The following is a 20,798-nucleotide window of genomic DNA, read 5'->3' on the forward strand; positions in this document are numbered from 1 at the left end:
AAATAATGTATATGTGTTTTTACTTTTAGACCTTCCAATTGGTTGCAAAATGTTATGATATTACCCGGCAATTGTGTGGAATTTTCTTTGGAAACTTCTTCTTTATATGCCCAAGATCCTCATGTTAATCGTTATGGTTTTAAATGTTTGGTTGTAGGCTATGATAATCCTGTTTTGGTAAGAGTTTTTGAAAAATTAAAAAAAAAATAAATTATAACTATTTTTGTTGTTTTAGTTAAATGGCAATAATTCTTGTTTGGTGCGCATAGAACAGGAATTATCCTATTTGGGTGGCATGTGTAGTGCTAATTTAATGAAGAAAAATTTAAGTTTACCCGGTAATTTCAAATATTCAAATGTTTTGTTATTATTTTTTTATAAATATAAATTTTTCATAATTTTAGATGACAAAGATGTTGAAGATTTATCTAGCATTAGCGAGACTATCAGTACACATTTTGCTTTACTTTCAAAAGGTTTAGCTTTAGCCGAACCTGAGCTTAGTATACATCAAGCTTTGGAATCATATTTACCTATAGGGTAAGTCAATATTTCTTAAATTTTATATTAACCAAAATATTTTAAAGGTTTTTAGATACTTAGTATGTCTCAATAAATATATGGTCCTTTAGTTTACTTTAAATTATTATAAACAAATATTGATTGAGTAAACAAATAATTTATTTTAAAACTAAATCATGTAGAACAAATAAATGTCCAAACAAATACTTTAGTTTTTATGAGTAATTAGTGAGAAATTCTTTATTTTTGTTTTAATTCTTCAGATAAAATGTTTGTTTTGTTAAAGACTGTGGAATGGTAAAAATATTTACATTTCCATAATATTTACAAAAAAATATTTCAGCAGGTGTTTGCTGCTGGTGCGGTTTTATAAAGTAATTATGACTTTTTAAGTAAAATAACAATTGGTTCATGTTGCGTCTTATTGTAGACATTTTAGGGCAGATTTTTAATTAACTTTAATAACAATTCTAGTCTAAAGGATATAGAAGTCAAGTCCACAAAATTGTGTTACGATTGTATAAATATTCTTTGTTAAGTTGCAAACAATCTTGTCTGTCATAGACGCAACATACATCCTAATGAACGGAGATCTGAGTATGTTTTGGTTTAAGCTATATAAAACAATCATATCTGTTCATATCTTGTTTCATATCTTGTATGACACTAGGAATATCCAGTGTGCTTCGCTATCCTTAAAATCATGTAAAAACTACTATACGATTTTTGAAGATTCTGGCTTTAAAAGTTTCCTTGATATACGATTCTTTGCATTCGTTTCATATGGGAGATGGGTTTAAAAGGGTTTTATACCAATGTATACATGCACTCTTAGACCCAAAGGTCCATTCTGAATCCCTTTAATAAAGAACAAAGAAAAATCAAAAGCAGACAAAAGAAAAGAGAGAAACAAAAAGAGAACAAAGAAAGAAAGTTGTCATGAAAGAGAAAATCCAAAATATTTCCCTGATGACGCCCATAATGTCACCTAGGTTGCACCCTGCTACATCTCCTAGTTCAGCGTGAAATCCCTTAACTTATCCATTTCAGTCTTAGACTCTATATTCTGGGAAAATATGCTCTACTGTCTCCAGTTTCTCTTCGTCCTCACACAACCTGCAAAAATCCTGTGTGTTATTGACCCCTTTATCACAACAGGCTTCAATTGAGCATTGTCCAGATATAATACCTACTAAAATCCTTATACCCCTCCTGTCCATTTCTAATAGCATTCTGGTTGCTTTTGGATTTAACTTCTTCCATAGCGTCCTAGAAACCCTAAAATCCAGCCTACTATGCCAGGATCGGTTAGTGGAGTTTCTGAAATATTCGGAGATTAGCCTATGGTTATGACGAATGGGGGGTTTAATTGGACCGACCCTACTATCGAGTTCTAAAACAGAGCCCTGTCGAGCCAATTCATCTGCAATCTCATTACTCTGTACGTCACAGTGTCCAGTACTCAAAACAGTCTTAATGTGTATAATCTGATTAACCCTTCTAGGTTTCTTTTACAGTTATTTACCAAGCTTAGAATGTAACGTTTTAAGAGCTGTCTGACTATAAACATAAATTGTCACTTCCAACCCTTTAGTAATGTATTTTTCAGCTGTTGCTGAGTTGACAATCTTTGGCTGATTGAGAATCAGGTCGTTGTCATTGGAAGTGGAGGGTTATGAATGTTTGAGAGCTGTAGATTGATTTTAATCATTTTCAATAGGCTTCTTTCTTGGGCTTCAAGTTTTGTAAGGTTTAGAGCACACAGACACAGATAAATAGATTCAGAGAGTGATTCTGAGCTGTTTGGTTTGACCTTTTTGGGTGTTACAAACATCAGCACAAACGCATAATGATCTTCTCACTTTAGTGGTAAATTAAATTTAAAAAACTGTTATAAAAAAAACACTTAAGCTTTAAGGTTCGAAGGACCATATTATATGAAGTTTAGTTTAAAAAGTTTAATTTATTTTATTAATATACAACTTATTTTATTTACACATGATATTAAATAATTTTATATAACATATTTATATATAAATAAAAATAATAATAAAAACTATAGGTAGGTATTATTATAAATTTATATATATTTTTTTAACAATTAAAAACAAAATAATTTGGCTTTCATACATTTTACAACTAATACAATACATTTGTGTTTCTTATCATTTTTTTTAAATAAAATATTTGGTGGAATTTCGGTGTTCTCTAGCATCTTTATTGAGGAGTAAAAGGTGTTATTTCTATATTTCTGTTACTATTTAATTTGTAATTAAAAGTCAGTCTTCAATAGTCCCGCATTCTCGATTTGATAAACTATCTGTGTTTCCTTATAGGTTCTTGGTTCTGGTTGTATAATATCCATTTTTCTTTTAGCTTTACGTTTCTTAGCCATATATAAACATACTACAATAACGATAATGGCTATAACAATTATTAAACTTACAACACCGATTATAATATACAACCAATACGAATGCTGCTGACAATCCGTATCAATAATTTTACTTAAAACTCTATACTCATCATGAGATTTAGTGTTATGATTTTGTTTAAAATATATAAAATCTTTAAAATTTTGAAAGAATTTCTCTTTAGCTTTGGGTGGCTTTTGTTCATAATCGATTTCATGACACGAATAGGAATTATCATAGTTTAATTGTTTGAGGTTTAATGCAAATTTCTCATTAAAATCGAGCGGTTGCACGTTATGAGGAAAATGTATGGTATTGTTGCTAAAACGCAACTCTAACTTTTCACTACCGACATAGTCACGATGGACCATAATGCCTGTGGAAGAGAGATATATATTTTGTTAAATTTTATTAAAAGTAGTTGCTGGTAAATGTATCTTACCCTTAAAAGCTATTTGACTTGTATTGCCAAAGTAATTATCTCTAATAATTGAGCTCTCTTTAATATAAACCTCCAGCCATTCGGCATCCACACTTTCGAAATAATTATTGGCTATAATTAATTTGGAGATCACTGGAAATGTATTAAAGATTAAAAATATTTTGTTTGTAAGTTTGATTAAAGTTTTCTTTAAAAATTATCAATATTTTCTAGATATATGTGAAGTCGATCGTATTTTTTACCACAACCTTTATATAAAATCTTGTTATAGAAAATTATTAAACAATTTTCAGATAGAGATAATTTTTTTCAATAAAAAATAGATTTATTTATATAGATCTTTTTTTATAAAAATTTGTCAATTTTAATAGAAAATTGATCAAGATTTTCTTTTTCAATATAAAATTGCTTAAAAGTTGAACCTTAAAAAATTGATCAGAAACTTTTTTAAATAGAAAATTGATCGCGCCTGTTGTATTGTTAAATTAATCAAGATCTATTTTAATAAAAAATTGATCAAATCTTATTGAAATTTGCAGATGAAGATCATTTCTTCAAGAGAAAATTCGACGTTTTTTAATTAAAAAAAGATGAAGATTTTTCGTAAAAGAAGATCACTTTTTTTTAATTAAAAAATAGATCAAGATCAATCAATAGATCAATTGTTATAGAAAATTGATTAAGATCTTCTTTTTCAATATGATATTAATTAAAATCCTTTAAAAAATTGATCTACAAATTGATCGCGTCTGTTGTATTGTTAAGTAAATCATGATCTTTTTTATATTTCAATATATTTTTTTAATAGAAAACTGATTCATAACTTCTTTAAGCAGAAAATATATTGACAAAGAGGGCTGATAGTAAAACTGATCAAGATCAGATTTAAATAAAGAATTTGTCACATTTTTACCAGAATTTGTCAAGATCTATTAATAGAACATTAATTAAAATATTTTGTAAATACATAGGAAGTCAAGAATGATAAAGAATTTATTATATAGAAAATTTATAGAGATCGTCTTTAATTAGTAAATTTGTACATATCCTCTTTTTTTAATAGAAAATTAATCGAGTTTTCCATTTAATATAATATTCTTTTCAGGATCGGATCACGATCATTTATTTCAATAGGAAATTGATAAAGAAGATCGATCTAGAACAGGAAATTGATCAATATCTTCCTTTTTCAAAAAAAATATATTTTAATAGAAAATTGATGAGGAAGATCGGTTAACATCTTCTTTTTGGATAAAAGTCTTTCTATCTATGAGCAAAAATTTTTTAAATAGACAGAATAGACAATTACGATTTACCATCTTATTTAACATAACCACGATCAGTATATTTTTTTTAATAAAAAAACTGATCACGATCTTCTTAAATATAAAATTGATCTAATTTTAGTTATATAGAAAATTGAAAAATTTCAATAGAAAATTTTCACTTATTTTTTTGAAATAGAACTAAGATCTTTTAAATAGAAAATTAATCGAATGCTATAAATTTACTTACATTTAAATGAAAATGCCCTTGAATGGACTTCTTTAAATCTAAGATTATTTAATAGTAATAAATGTGAAACTTCCACATCGTAGAAAGCTTTCGATGGCACATTTGATAAAAAGACACAATTTTGTAAATCAATCTTTTCCACCACAAACTTTTTGAAAGCCTGTAAAAAAAGTAAAATAAAAAAATATATATTTAATAAAATAATAACGTGGGTGTAGGTTACTACAGTTGGTGACTAGGAAGGAAAAGTATTTTAATTTGAACAATTCGTTGTCAAAATGTAAGCTTACCAGGTTTTTTTACATTTATACAATGGATACATATACAATTTTAAAAGCACCCAGTTATCATTTTGACAACCACCGTTGTAATTTTGACAATAACGAATTGTTGTTATTGGAATAACACATTGTTGTTATAATTTCGATAAGGCTTTGTGTCATTACGGTAATACCTCATTGTAATTTCGACAACGTATCGTTACCTATAAGACAATGCAACTTTCTGTTTGACAACATAGCTTTGTTATTTTGGTGACACATTATAGTTTTCTGTTGATTTCATAATGTCGTGTAGGTTTTATATGTTTGGTACTGATTTGACAACTGTATGTACATAGTTCCCCCCGGGGGCATATTACCTTGGCGAGACCTTTGCCTTGGTGTTAGGTCAGACCAGAGCACCGCATAATATGGTACTACGGGTGACCAGTTGCCCGCAGGACTATTTACTGGCAGGTCAGTTGGTTGAGGTTCCTTCGGGATCCACGTAGTGGCTGTGGTTGAGTAAGTGTGGGGAGAGTAAGTGGCGGTTAATGTCAATATTTCGTGCTGTTGCCGAAAACAACAGATACCTTCACAGAGGAGTGACTGTGGGACTAAGCTTTGGATATGAGTTGTTATTAATGTTATATGGTACAGGATGAATGTGAGGATCGGCGGGCCTTAACCCACCTGTCTACCTAATGAATGTGCCGTATGTTTTTCTCTTATGAATGTGTCGTATGAATGAAATGTGTGCTGGGTTGAATGATGATGGATGAAAGGTATAATATACATATGATACCAATGAATTTTCCTTCGTTGTCCAGATATGTTCAGAGTATACTCTGTTCATATCAGAATTAGCACAGGCTTATTGATGGATCGTACTTTGGTCCACCGGTTACGTCTCTAGGTGCTGTTGCCGAATCAACAGAGACCATACAATGGTCAAGAGATTAGATAGATCTAGTACTCCAGCAAAGTACTTGTGCAAAGCCAATGTACAAAAATTGCCACCTGAGTCCTTTATTCAAGAACAAAGGGGCGATGGTAGACCGTTCTCAAGTCTACCCAGAGGATGAAAAAGACCACCGTGAGATAAGGCCGTCAAGGCAGGTGCTCACGTTAAAACTCTCGACATTCCTGCATGTACATACTGCATAATATTTACACAACTTTTTTCTTATTTTCTTTAACTCGGCCTTTTTCTTCGCCACCAACTGTATACATACTCAATGTATTGCATAATAATCACAATAAAATAATAATTTTACCTGTGATTCAATTCTATTTATTTGTACATTTTCCATTTTAAGCAGCAAAGCATTCGATTTCAATATGGTAAAACCAAATGGATTTATGGTCTCAATAGAACTGTCAACAAATGTGATTTCTTCGATTTGACCATTAATGGCATGTGAATCTATAAGTTTAACTTTAACCTGGAATAGAGAAACAATAACAAATATGACTTATATATATACAGTAAATTTGCAACAATATAAAATTTTCTACAAATCAAGTAATTCAATTAAAAGTTTGGTCATAAATAAAAAATTAACTTTACGCCCTCGTTTTTTCTACATAATGAAAGCAAACATTTGTATGACGTTTTAATTGAGTCAATATTTTCATATATTTTTTTTTATAATTTCTTAAAAAAATATCTAGAAAAACTTGCACTTAATTAACACTTGTTGCTGGCATTCCTGGCAGTACCAGAGAGGATTTTGGGGGGGGGGGGGTTATAATAGCAACTGCAGTTGCATCATTAAAGCATAATAAAAGTTTTTACTTAAAGTCTATTTGACATCACTTGCTCTACAACAAACATGTTCTAAATCTTTCTTAATAAATTTTTAAAAATTTAAATAACAGAAATTTTAAATACTTCCTGTGTTTGTAATTCTTTAAGAATTTTTAATATTTTTAAAATTCTTTTACAACTTACCTTTTCGAAAGCTATTATCAATGGTGTACTACTGCTATAGAGTGGAAACGATAAAGCATATTTATTCAATACTAAATTTTCAACATTTTTAAAAGTAATTTTACGCAAACCCTGAGTTTCTTCTAAAGCATTCGAATTAATGGTTAGAGATTTACAATTGCGTATTTCCATTTGAAATGCTGAACCAATTAGGTGGGGTAGAAATAAGTGCTGAAAAGAAATTAAAAAAAATATAATTTAAATATTTTACAAAAAAAATTTAATTGTTTTTGAAAATACAGATAATTTTTCACCATTTTGTTCAAATAGAAATTTACTCGAAATTTCTTTTAATAGAAAATTTATCATTATTTTCTTTAAAGCACTTTTTGAACAAGATCTTTTTCAACACGATCTTTAAAATATAAGTTATTTTGTTTAAACAAGTTATTGATCAAGTTCTTTTTGATCACGATCTTTAAAAATAACTGATCAAAATCTTCTCTTAATAGAAAACTGATAAAATTATTCTTTAACTAGATTATTGGATCAAGAAGAAGATTGACCAAGATCTCTTTTAAAAAGAGTATTAATGAAAATCTTTCTTTTGGGGAAAATTTATCATAATTTTTTTTAAATAAAATATTCATCAAGATCACAATGTTCTTAAAAAACTGACCAAAATTTTCAAAGATCACAGTCTTCTTGAAAAATTGAAAAAAAAATTCAAATTTTCAAGATCACTTTGATCATGATCTTAATAGAAACTGATCAAAACATAATTTTCATGAAAAACTGATAAAAATATTCTTTTAAATCATTTAAATCATTAAATCAAAATTTGTATTAAATTTATTATTGATCAAGATCTTATTTTAACAAAATATTGATCTTGTTTTAATAGAAAATTGATGACAATCAAATCAATGTTGATCAAGATCACTTTGATCACGATTTTTTAAAAATCTGATAAAGAAAATATAAAATTAATTAAATAGAATGTTCAACAAGATCTCTTTTTTAGAATTTCCAAAATTTATTAAAATCTCCTTTAAATAAGAAAAAATCATGATCTTTTAATAGGATTTTTTCGCGAACTTCTTTAAATATAATATTGATCATGATCTGAATAGAAAATTTATCAATTTGATGATCTTAAATAGAAAATGGTTTAAGAACATCTTTATGGAGTATGTTGATCATTATCACATCTTTTTAAAATGGAAACAGATAGAATTTTAATTAAGATCATCCTTAAATAGAAATTTGTTTGATAAGATAGTTTTTCAAAAAAAAAAAATTGATCATGATTTTCTTTAAACGAATTATAATCTTTCTTAAGTTTAAGTCGATCGGAAACATTTTTGTTATTTAAATTAGATTTTGAGTTACTGTAAGCACTTTTATATTCATGACAATTAAAATAGAATATTGATCTTCAGGACATTCTTTAAATTTAATAAGGATCAATATCTAGAAAATTGAAAAATGTATTAAAATCTTCTTTAAATCGAAAATTGCTTAAGATTTACTTTAACTACTTTATGGATCAAGACCTTATTCAACAGAAAAACGATCGAGATTTTTCTTTAACTGAAACTGATCGGATATTGTTGAAGATCACATTTTAATATTAAATTGCTTAAGAATGTTTTGATCAAACTTTTGTTGCAAAAGAAAATTGATCAATATCTTCCACAAATAGAAAATTGATCACGGCCTTGTTTTAAAAGACAATTGAACATGATCTTTTCTCAATAAAAATTATTATTAAAGCCCTTTTTAACTAAAAAACTAATCTAAATTTATTTTAAATTAATATAACAATTTATTTAAACTTCCTTTTAATAGAATTTTTTTTTAAATTTTCTGTAAATAGATCTCGATCTTATGTAAACAGAAAATAATTTCTGATCTCTTTTTGTATAAAAAAAAACTTTTAATATTTTCTTCCAATAAAATACATGATCGAGCTGATCTTTTAGTAGTAAAGTGTTCAAATTTATTATGAAATCACGATCAGTAGTGATTTTTCTCAAAACTGATTAGAATTTAAGTTAATTCAAGTTTAAAATGTTATTTATATAAATTAAATGCTTTTACAGTTTTAAGCAGTCGGCGAAGTAATCTTTTAAAGGAAAATTACGATTAATATTATTATTTTTCTCAAAACTGATTAGATTTTTAGTTAATTCAAGTTTAAAATGTTATTTATATAAATTAAATGCTTTTACAGTTTTAAGCAGTCGGCGAGGTGATCTTTTAAAGGAAAATTACGATCAATATTATTATTTTTCTCAAAACTGATTAGATTTTTAGTTAATTCAAGTTTTAAATGCAATTAATACAAATTAAATGATTTTAAAGTTTTATGCAGTCGGCGATCAGGTGATCATTTAAAGGAAAATCACGATCAATCCTGATTTTTCTCAAAACTGATTAGAATTTAAGTTAATCCAAGTTTTAAATGTTATTTATATAAATCAAATGTTTTTAAAGTTTTAAGCAGTCGGCGGTCTGGTGATCTTTTAAAGAAAAATCACGATCAATCCTGATTTTCCTCAAAACTTATTACATTTTTAAGTTAAACAAGTTTTAAATGTTAATAATTTAATCCAAGTTTTAAATGTTATTTATATAATTCAAATGTTTTTAAAGTTTTAAGCAATCGGCGTCCAGGTGATCTTTTAAACGAAGATCACGATCAATCCTGATTTTTCTAAAAACTGATTAGATTTTTAGTTAATCCAACTTTTCAATACAATTAATACAAATTAAATGTTTTTAAAGTTTTAAGCAGTCGGCGATCCGGTGATCTTTTAAAGAAAAATCACGATCAATATTATTATTTATCTTCAAACTGATTGCATTGCTTTTAAAATTTTAAGAATTTGGCGATCTGGTGATCTTTTAAAGAAAAATTTTCGATTTGTTTCCTGTTCTGTTGGAACGAGTTTCTCTTTCATATTTTTCAACTTTATTTTACACTTACCCTCTCAACATTGTGACAATCACATGTAAATTGTGTATCAAATGGTATGCAGGTTACATTGACTTCTTGTAGATCCTCCTGATTACCATAATAACCATTTTTGGCGGCGGCTGCTGATGCTGCAGCTACATGATGATGATGACATCCTTGCCATAATAATATTAGAATTACGGCACCAAGTATGGAAGAAATATTTGAATGCCATATCGTTGTTAACTTAACGTTGTTGTTGTTGTTGGTATGTTTTATCGTTGTTGGCATTTTGCATTATTTAAACAATCCATGTGATATTTTTTTCTTTACATTTTATAATAACAAAAACAATTTATATAAAACTATGAGTGTCACTGTAAATGGTTAAATATTTTTTAATTCAATAAAATTCTTTTTTTTTTTAATAAATATTTTAATTAAGTTAAGGTTTATTTTATTTAAATAAAATAAGTTTTCTCTTTTAGCACAAACGTTGACATTTAGACTGACAGTTAAATGAAAAAGAAAGAAAAAAACGATTGCGGTTAATACTACATATGCGATCGTTCATTCGCCTACATTTGGAAATTTATACAATTACTTTTATAATTTCATATCTCCGAGTTTTGAAATAATTATTAGTCTAGTTACTTGTGTATATGTTTTTACTGAAATAAATTTCATTTGTCACAGTGCCATTCCCCCTTTCCCTATTATTATTTTCATATCTTAACGTTTAAACAGATGTTTGTTTATCTTATCAGTTGAGGTTTTTCCTTTATTCGTTTTGTGTTCATGTAGGAGCGAGCTGTGGTTTATTATGAATACTTTATCTAATTTTTTGATAAGAATGTGTATGTATGTATGTTGTACATATGTGGAGTAAGAATAATTTATATATTTTTTTAACTATTGTTTATGAATCATTTTTACTGCTTTCCGCTTAATACATTTTTGTGACAAATAATGAACTTATTTAAAAATATTTTTTTCTTCTTTGTAAAAAGAAAATTTTAGATCAAATTACAATTAGAATTTCTAGGAATGAAAAATTACCTTTTTACTTATGATATAATTTTATTATTCATAATGTAAATTTTATAAAAAAAAGGAGTAAAAAAATTGCAAACCTTTTTTTATAAATCTTTAATAGGAATGTATTGAAAAACCAATTTAATAGAAAATTTATGAAGAGTTTCGCTATATATTGATCATAAACTATTTGATCACGATCTTTAAAAAAAGGGAAAATTTTAAAAGAATATTAACAATATTCTCTTTAAATAGAATAATGATCAAAAAATCTGCTCAGGATTTTCCTAAAATATATAACTAACCAAGATATTAAAATAAAATTAAACAAGATTGTCTATAAATAAAATAATTATCAAGAAAATCGCTCGAGATCTCCTTAAAAATGTAAATAAGTGAAGATATTCTTTCTTCTTCTTCAAGATCTCTTTAAACATAAAATTTTTAAATAACAAATTTTACAAGATTTTCTGAAAATATAAAATTGATCAAAAGCTTTCTTAGAATATAGGTCATGATCTTATTAAATCGGCAACAGTTCAACAGTTAAATATCAGCCTCAAATTTCCAAGAAAACTGCTCAAGATCTCTTAAAAAAAGAAAACTGATCTTAGATTTTCTTTTAATTGGATAATTGGCCAAGTTTTCTTTTTATTGAAAATTTAATCAACATCTCTAAATAGAATAGAATGATCAAGAAATCTTATTTAAAGGTCTTCATTTAAAGATCTTTTGTAAATATTTAAAGATCTTATTTAACGATCTTTCGTAAATAGAAAACAGATCAAAAGCTTCTTTAAATAGATTATGGGTATTGATCTTATTTAATCGGAAAAATGATCGAGATCGATTGATCCTCAAAATTTCTAAGACAACTGCTTAAGATCTTCTTAAAATTGGCCACATTTTAATATACTGACAATTTAATCAAGATATCCTAATAGAATACAATAATCAAGAAATCTGTTCAGATCAAGATCAAGATCTTATTTAAAGGTCTTAAAGATTTAAAGATTTTCTGTAAATATAAAATCGATCAAAAGCTTCTTTAAATAGAATATCATCTTATTAAATTAGAAAAGGAAACTGATCATGATGTTATTTTTAGACGATACTTTGACAAGATATCTTTTAATTAAACATTTTATATATTCTCTTAATAAAATAATAATCAAGAAATCTGCTCAGATCAAGATCTTATTTAAAGATCTTTTGTAATTATTAAAAGATCTTTTGTAAGTAATAAATAGGTTAAAAGTTTCTTTCAATTATCATCCTCAAATTTCCAAGAAAACTGCTCAAGATCTGCTTTAATAAAGAAAAATCTTCTTTTAAGTGGATAATTGGCCATGATTTCTTTATATTGAAAATTTAATCAAAATCTCTTAAAAGAATAATGATGAAGAAATCTGCTTAGATCAAGATCGTATTTATTGGTATTTATTGATCTAAAGCTTCTCTACATAATATTGATCGAGAGCTTCTTTAAATGGACAACAGTTCAGGATCATTCTCAAATTTTCAAAAAAAAAACCTCTCAGGATCTCTTTAAAAAAGAATCCCAATCAAGATCTTCTTTTTAGTGGATAATTGGACAAGATTATCTCTTTATATAGAATCTTGATCAAAATTTCTTTAGACAAAAAAATTATAGAATATATAACAAGATCGACTTTAAAATTAGTTAATATCTTCTTTTAATAGAATAGTAATATTGTTTTTTTCGTTACTGATCAAGATTGTTTAATAGAATAAGTATTTGTTAAGATCATAGAAAATCTCTTTAAAAAAGAAAACTGATCATGATCTTGTTTTAGTGGATAATAGGACAAGACTATCTCTTTTAATAGAATAATGACTAAGATATCTTAGATAGAATAAATATTTGTTAAGAATAAATATTTGTTAAGAAAACTGATCATGATCTTGTTTTAGTGGATAATTGGACAAGATTATATCTTTACATAAAATATTAATCAAGATTTCTTTAGATCAAAAAAAGTTTATAAAAAATATAACAAGATCGACCTTAAAATTAATAAATTTCTTCTTTTTATAGAAATGTGATCTTGATTTTCTTTACATAGAAATCCGATCGTATTTCTTAAGATCATAGAAAATCGATCTAGAATTTATAACTCAAATAGAAAATTGATAACGATTAACTTTCCATAACTAACTTTGTTGCTGGCCAAATCGATATAGATTTTATAACTCAAATAGAAAATTGATGAAGATTAATTTTCCATAACTAAATTTGTTGCTGGCTAAGCCTTTTTCCTAAAATTTTGTTAAGTGTTTTGTGATAATTAAAAATATCGTCAGTGTATTATTCAAATAATAGTTTGCATATGTCAGCTATAAATAAATAAAAAATACTTGGCTATTTCACATTAAATAATTTTTTAATAATTCAGCAAAAATTTTATAAATATTTTTTCTTCATTATTCAAATATTTATTTAATTACTAAGAAGCTCTAGTCTCAGTGGAAAAAACTCTTTTTTGCTGATATTACAAAAAAAAAAAAACTCAAAATAAATAATGGCTCATTTTTAATATTTTATTAAACATAATGCTTTTTGATTTGATCGAGTAAATATCAACTAGGGTTCTATAGTTGGAATGAAAAGTCAACTTTCCGACTTTTTGTATTTACATAAAAGTCGACTTTTTGAATGTTGGCATTTTATGAAAAGTCGATTTTTCGACATTTTTCATTTAATTAAAAATCGAATTTGAGACTTTTCGACTTTTAGTATTCTATAAATAGTCGATTTTTTTCTACTTTGCGAACATTTCCGAAGTTTTTCGAATTTTTCCGACTTTTCGACCTTTTGACTTTTTACGACTTTTCAACTATTTTCGACTGTGTTCGAGTTTTTCCGACTTTTTTGGAGTTTTTGACTTTTTTCTCAGTATTTTTGTCCTGGAGTCAATATTTGGCGAGCGAGTTAAAAGTCGACTTTTCGCCTTTTTGCATTTTATGAAAAGTCGATTTTTCGACTTTTTTCTACTCTTCGACATTTTTAAAACTTTTCCGACTTACTTGAATTTTTCCGACCTTTCGACTTTTTTCGACTTTTTTCGAGTTTTTCTGACTATTTTGGAGTTTTTGACTTTTCTCAAAATTTTTGTCCTGGAGTCAATATTTGGCGAGCGAGTTAAAAGTCGACTTTTCGTCTTTTTGCATTTTATGAAAAGTCGACTTTTTCCATTTAATTAAAAGTCGACTATAAGACTTTTATATTTTCTATAAATAGTCGACTTTCTTCTACTTTTCGAATTTTTCCGACGTTTTTCGACTTTTTCCGACATTTTTGACTTTTTCCGACTTTTCGACTATTTTCGAGTTTTTCCGACTATTTTGGAGTTTTTGTTTTTTTTTTTCAAAATGTTTGTCTTTGAGTCAATAGGAGTCAAAAGGATCAAAGGATAAAAAGGTTTTTTTGAGGTTTTTATGACTTTTTTCGACTTTCGACTATTTTTTAATATTTTTGACTTTTTCCTACTTTTCGACTTTTTCCGATTTTTCGAACTTCGACTTTTTCCGACTTTTTTCCGACTTTTTTTCGACACTTTCCGACTTTTTTTTTGACTTTTTGAATAAAATATTCGACTTTGATTATTTTCGGCAAAAACTCGATTATTCGAAAATCGATTTAAAGAACCCTAATATCAACATGTTTTTATTGATATTGGGTTTGGTTTATTATAATTAAACTTGGATTCATAATAGTACGACTAATAATTGGTTTTGATTTCAAAACTGATTTTTATTCTTAGTTTTTTTATATTGTTGTTGTTGTATCCCCTTTTCCGGACAACAACAACAACAATCACAATTAAAAGACACCCAACATGATGATCGACTTCAATGACATTTTTATTTGATCAATTAATGTACGAAAGACAGACAGACAGAAAGAGCTTACTCTCTGCGTGTTTATTTGTAAAAATAGCAGAAAATATGAAAAGAAAAAAAAACTGATGAAAAGTAAACTCTAGTTTAAACTGGTAGTAAGGTCAAGTTTGTTAGTTAAACGGCAGATAAAACTACAAACAAATATAATAATGGAAAATATTGTTGAAAATCAAAATAAATAATGAATAAACAAATATAAAGTAATAAGAAAAAAGATTTATTTACTTTTAACATACTCTCGTAACAAAAATATTTATTACTACTGATGAATGGATATATGTATGGCTGGCTGGCTGGATGGTTGGTTACTGGTGCCAGTATTACGAGAATCAGTAAATTCCGCCCCTTAAATGGCAGTCAGTAATAATTGCAAAAATAAAAAACAAATCATATGTATATGCTTATATGCATACTAGATGGACAGACATACAAACACTAGACGGAATCGGATACAGATACTTCAGCTTTAGTTATATGAAAGCTTACTTACTTTGCCTACTTATACCAGTCAGCAGCAGTCAACTAAGTAGTTATACGTCTGTATGTCGTAAAAAGTATTTATTACTAAATTTGCCATAAGTTATTTTGCATATGAATGGTTTAGAATTTAATATAGAATTAAATATTGTATCTGAATATTCTTTCACACTTATTGCCATTTTCTTTAATTGTATTTTAAAGTATATTTATCTTTTAATTAAAACTTTTATTAGAAAAAAAAAATACTATTGTATAAAAAGATTTATTAGAAACTTGCTGAACCCGTTGCTGCTAACTTTTTTCTTTTAATGGTTAAATTCCATTTATACTTCTTCTTTATTTATATAGTTTAATAAAAACATTACATTTTCATTGTAAAATTAAAAATATTTTTTTTATAAATTACTAAAAAAAATTCACTATATTCAAAGATTAAATTAATCTCCCTAACATCTTCAGTGTCATACTCTAAATATAAGCTATTTGAATATAAACAAATTATATATATATATAAAATTATAATTCAAAAAATAAAACTTAATAAATAAATGTTGAGCTTAGCAGTTGGAAAGTAATGGATTTAGCCATTAACGCTATTTTTCATTATCGGTTATGTAATGAAAGTAATCCGAGAATTTCTCTCTTTAGTTCTATACGAATATGATTTTAATGAAAGTAATCCGAGAATTTCTCTCTCTTTCAATTCAAATATTAACGAAAACTGCAGTCCTAATACTCAAAAGGTTATAGCCGCAAGTATTTCGAGGAATCATTTGATGATCGTCTCAATAATGATGAAGCTTATGAAGTATTTATTTTTGCCCTTTAAATTTATTCTAAATTAATTTGATTTCAGAAAGCTAAACAGCAACTTTGGATCTAGTGTTGTCGGCTTTATTCGTTCTGCGAAACCATGATGTTAAAGTACTTCCAAAGTGTTCTTTGAGAACTAGTTCTTTGGAACATCTCCCCATCATATTGATGTTATTGCAATCGGGAGAAAAAGGTGCAATCAGAACCTCTGGTCTGTTGAATGTTTGCTTAAAATAATTTGATCGTGTTTCAATCTACCGAATACCTCTATGGCAACTCAGCTCATATACTCGAGCAACGTGTATGTACCAAAATTACCACCGGTGTTTAAAAATCACATTGGAACAGTGTTGAGTCTAATTAGCTCACCCTGTGGTTGACAAAGTATCATCGTGAAATAAGTATAACATGGCAAGTGTTAACGTAAAGCACTTCGATATCTTAGATCGATGATTATTTTTAAAACTATTTCTATCTTAAGAAATTAAAATATAAATCGATAGGTTAGTTAGAGATTTTCAAAATCCTACAAGAAACATTTTGTATTAAGTTACTTTTCTGGTTTCGACACCTAACTAGTGTTCTATTTTTCGATTTTTTTCATTTAATTAAAAGTCGACTTTTAGACTTTTCGACTTTAAGTATTTTATAAATAGTCAACTTTTTGACTTTTTCCCACTTTCCGACTTTTTTCTAATTTTCGACTTTTTGGACTTTTCGACTAGTTTTCCGGCTATTTTAGACTTTTTTCTACTTTTTTTAAAATTTTTGACTATTTTTTACTTTTTTCTACTATATTCGAATTTTCGACTTTTCCGACTTTTCGACTATTTGACTTATTTCAACTTTTCGACTTTTTTCATTTTTTTTCGACTTTCCGCCTTTTCGACGATAGTCGAGTTATCGACTTTTTTGGAATTTTTTTCGACAAAAACTTGATTCGAAAGTCGATTTATAGAACCCTACCTCTAACTTGATAACATCTATCGATAATGCATTTTGTTAATCAACCTTCTCTCTTCTCCAGGTTTAGTTATGGACCGATCTTTATGAAATTTTGTTAGGTTAAAGATAAATTAGATCGATCGATTTTGTCCATTTTTAATATTAAAACTAGATCTAGATCGTCTTATAATCTAATAAGGAATTACTGTATATATGTATACGTTAAAGAACTTGGTACAGATTTTTTTAGAATTTGCTCGATTTTACATGTGTTTTTTTAACATTCGAAAATTTTCATTTATTTACACTACCACGGAACGGAAGGGTTCAAATGTGTTTGTAACTCGTAGGAATATTGATACTACGTCCATGTTAATCGTTTTCGAATTGCTCATTTTGAGTCCATTCGGTGATCTGCATTCTAACTGATAATTGTTATTTTTAATTAAAATCTAGAATGATCTTCTATTGTATTAGGGGTTAAAATTAAACTATTTGTCGCCCAAAAAATTGGTCCTAATTTCTATATAAGATCCTGTTACGAAAATCACTTAAGCTTTAAGTTCTTAAAAAGTTTGTTCAACATAAATCTAAACGAAACTCAATCCCATATAAGATCCACTTCCTTAAAGCAATATAAATCGATTATAACTTTTATATATAGAAATAGCACTTTCATATATAGCAATATTTTATTATCGGCCCATATTTAGATGACTTTCTTAATTAATTATTTTATTTTTTTATTTACGTTCTTGTTATGAAATAAATTTCCTATAAGGTTTTTATTTGCGTTTTTTTGGTTGCACTTGAAAAGAAAGCATTAACAGATATTTTTATTAAGTTTTTTACTTTTTTATTTTATTTCTACAAATACTCTGAAATAAACACTCCAGATTATATATTTGTATATTGGTTGGAACAGCGCAAAAAAAAAAAAACATATTTAATTTGCAATTTATTTAAATATACAATAATTCACACGCATACTCAGACATATTTATGTATAAAATTCATATGCATAATTAAAACCAATGACAAATTGTTGTAAACATTTGCCGCTGCTGCTGCATTTTTTAATATATAATTTTTAATTAAAAATTTAATTTTTAAAAAAATTTACAAGCTCATTACGTAGTTGAGTTTTAACTTAAAAGCATAGAAAAATATAGAAAACTTTTATTTTCTATTAATTAGAAAAAAAAGACATTTGACATTTAAATGCGATTATTAACACGGCACAGAGATCATAAACACAATTAGGCGATTACGTAGACGCGTAGTAGCAGCAATTTGAACATTTCGAAAATTTAACACAAATGCAAATTTTATTTATTTCTTTTTTGGCTTAAGAAAAGCTTAAATATAGGAAAACTTCCTAATGATTTTTTTATTTATTTTTATAATTTATTTAAATTAGTAAAATATTTTTAACAAAAATAGCAAACAATATAAATAAATTATTTACACACCAGCACACTCACATGCCAAATTATTATAATAAATTTTTTTTCGCTATTTTGTGTTTTTTTTTTTTTTTTGCAAAAGCGTGGATGTTTAATTTTTTTTCCTAAACGTATCTTGTTGTTGGCATTCACATTCGCATTGATTTGTTATTATTTAGACAGTTTGTCTGTAAGTCAAAAGCACCGACACAGTTAGAATCTTGTCGTTTTGTAATATTTTGTTTTAATTACTACTTAAATGTTTTCCGAAATGTTTTTTTCTTTCGCTATTCCGTTTATTTGTTAGATCTTTTTTTTTTAAACGCCGTATTTTGCATTTGACAAAATTGTTCGGGTTTTTTTTACAGTTCTATAAATGATCGTTTGCAAACGTCTAAATCTACACTGATCACTTGTTTAGTGCTTGTTGTTAGTTGTACTTGTTGCCGTCGTAATCGTTTGTGTTCGCTGTTAGCGCGCAGATTGTATCTGCTTTTATGTTTGCATGTGTGTGTGTGTGACGTTTAAAGGGGGGTTTTAGACTGCCCACTACATCTACATATTTAGATCTACTATATAAAAGCTTTGTATAACTAAGTGTTGCTAATTTAGCATTATAGAAAAAGCTCCAGTCTTTAAATTATTACTGTAGAAGAAAAAAATCCCTTAGAGAAAATGGTGCTAACACTAAACTGGTTTCTAGGGGGCTAAGGACCAACTATAATGGGATTGCTTTAATAAATTTGTAAATATTTTATTAAACCCTAAAAGAATAATATAATTGTTTGCTACTTTTAGAACTAAGAAACCAATAATTGTTCAAAATATATATATATAAACATTAATAAATAACAAGAAATATCTATCGACTTTTTTTCGTCAAAGTTGTAATGTTGTAACGACTATTGTATCCTAACAAAGTCAAAAAGTAGATTCTCTGTAAGAAAGAAACGCATAAAATCAATTTTGTAAATAAAAATCAAAGTTGCGCCGCCCTCTCTTGCCAACAACTGTAGTGTCTTTTAGGCTGAAATATTCGTCATAATGTCATCTTGTAGGGTACTAAATGAGGTCAATATTCAAGCTAATGTAGGAATTTTTGTCGGTAGTCAAGCGGCAGTTCTTCATTAAATTCTTATACTTACAACTTCCTTATTAGTTAGTCAATGCAAGAAAGATCTATCATGGCTTGGTCGCCTGTCTGACATTACCCTTGTTTGGGTCTCTGTGCATGAGAACTATTATATATGTAAATGAACAGTCAGAACGGGATATGCTCTTGATATCTTCAACGCCGTTCTAGTAGCAACCTCGATAGGTTTTACCAAGAGTAGCATCCTCAGATTATATGGAAAGGGGTAAAGATATAGTGGCCCTCCTTCAATGAGAAACGCAGAAGACTACTTTTAAACCATAGTAGATGGTATATAATGAGCAGTAATAACAGAACACTGGGTGTTAGGCATACATACAAGTCGGCTTGCGGTACCCTTTAACGTACACTGTCTCAGTTGCAAAGAGAGGGAAAAGGAAGAAATGGTCTTACATCTTCTCTGCAAATTACCGTAATTTATCCGTTAAAGAACACGTTTTCTTGAGAAACTCTGGTGAGATATGTGGATCTAATGATACTATGATATTTCTCACTGCTACAGGTTGGATCTAATACTATGCAATACCACCTCTGACGAGTGAAGTGGTCCGGTCAAAAGGGAGTTTTTTCGATTCTACTTGACTGTTCGGACGCAATCACAAAAAGTAATGAAAAATCAAAATTCAATATTAAAAAAAAAATCTAAAACTATTTCCGAAATAGACTTTTCATAAATTGCTCAAAACCGACTTTATAACTATAAAACCCTACCATAGTGTCATTAAGTACATAATGCATAACAAGAAAAAAGTCCGGACGAAGGCCTTCCATACACAACACTATTTTAAGGAAATCAAAGTATGCAACATGTACTGAAGTGGTGAATGTATCTATCCGGGAAAAATGCTGTCTCAATCCAAAAAAACTAGTCAAATATTTCAATACATTACTTTATTCAAAGTGGCACCGTGTATATGGATGTCAATGACACAAGTTTGTCATTCCGTTTGTAATT

The 20,798-nt window shown here is 27.6% G+C and overlaps 2 protein-coding genes across 3 annotated transcripts in view; one reads left to right on the plus strand and one right to left on the minus strand.

Moving 5' to 3' along the window:
* The window catches only part of LOC111675316 (E3 ubiquitin-protein ligase highwire), a 73,909-nt gene that overhangs the window by 10,439 nt on the left and 42,672 nt on the right, over positions 1-20,798 (plus strand). Inside the window, exons 15-17 of the mRNA XM_023436046.2 lie at positions 30-177; positions 236-338; positions 405-540. Coding sequence (XP_023291814.2) covers positions 30-177; positions 236-338; positions 405-540 — 387 coding nt within the window. The remainder of the gene's footprint in view (positions 1-29; positions 178-235; positions 339-404; positions 541-20,798) is intronic.
* LOC111675319 lies at positions 2,515-19,113 on the minus strand. 2 transcript variants are annotated; one of them, XM_046946171.1, is made up of 7 exons: positions 18,730-19,113; positions 10,079-10,425; positions 7,108-7,317; positions 6,431-6,598; positions 4,894-5,053; positions 3,379-3,510; positions 2,515-3,312 (listed from the first exon to the last, which is right to left on the minus strand). In XM_046946171.1, the coding sequence occupies exons 2-7, from the start codon at positions 10,337-10,339 to the stop codon at positions 2,795-2,797; spliced, it is 1,449 nt and encodes a 482-aa protein (XP_046802127.1). In that variant the 5' UTR covers positions 10,340-10,425; positions 18,730-19,113; the 3' UTR covers positions 2,515-2,794. The 2 variants fall into 2 exon arrangements, with proteins under 2 accessions (XP_046802127.1, XP_046802128.1); XM_046946172.1 differs by lacking the exons at positions 6,431-6,598; positions 18,730-19,113.

Source organism: Lucilia cuprina, chromosome 3 (genome assembly GCF_022045245.1).
Source record: "Lucilia cuprina isolate Lc7/37 chromosome 3, ASM2204524v1, whole genome shotgun sequence".
Classification (NCBI taxonomy): domain Eukaryota; kingdom Metazoa; phylum Arthropoda; class Insecta; order Diptera; family Calliphoridae; genus Lucilia; species Lucilia cuprina.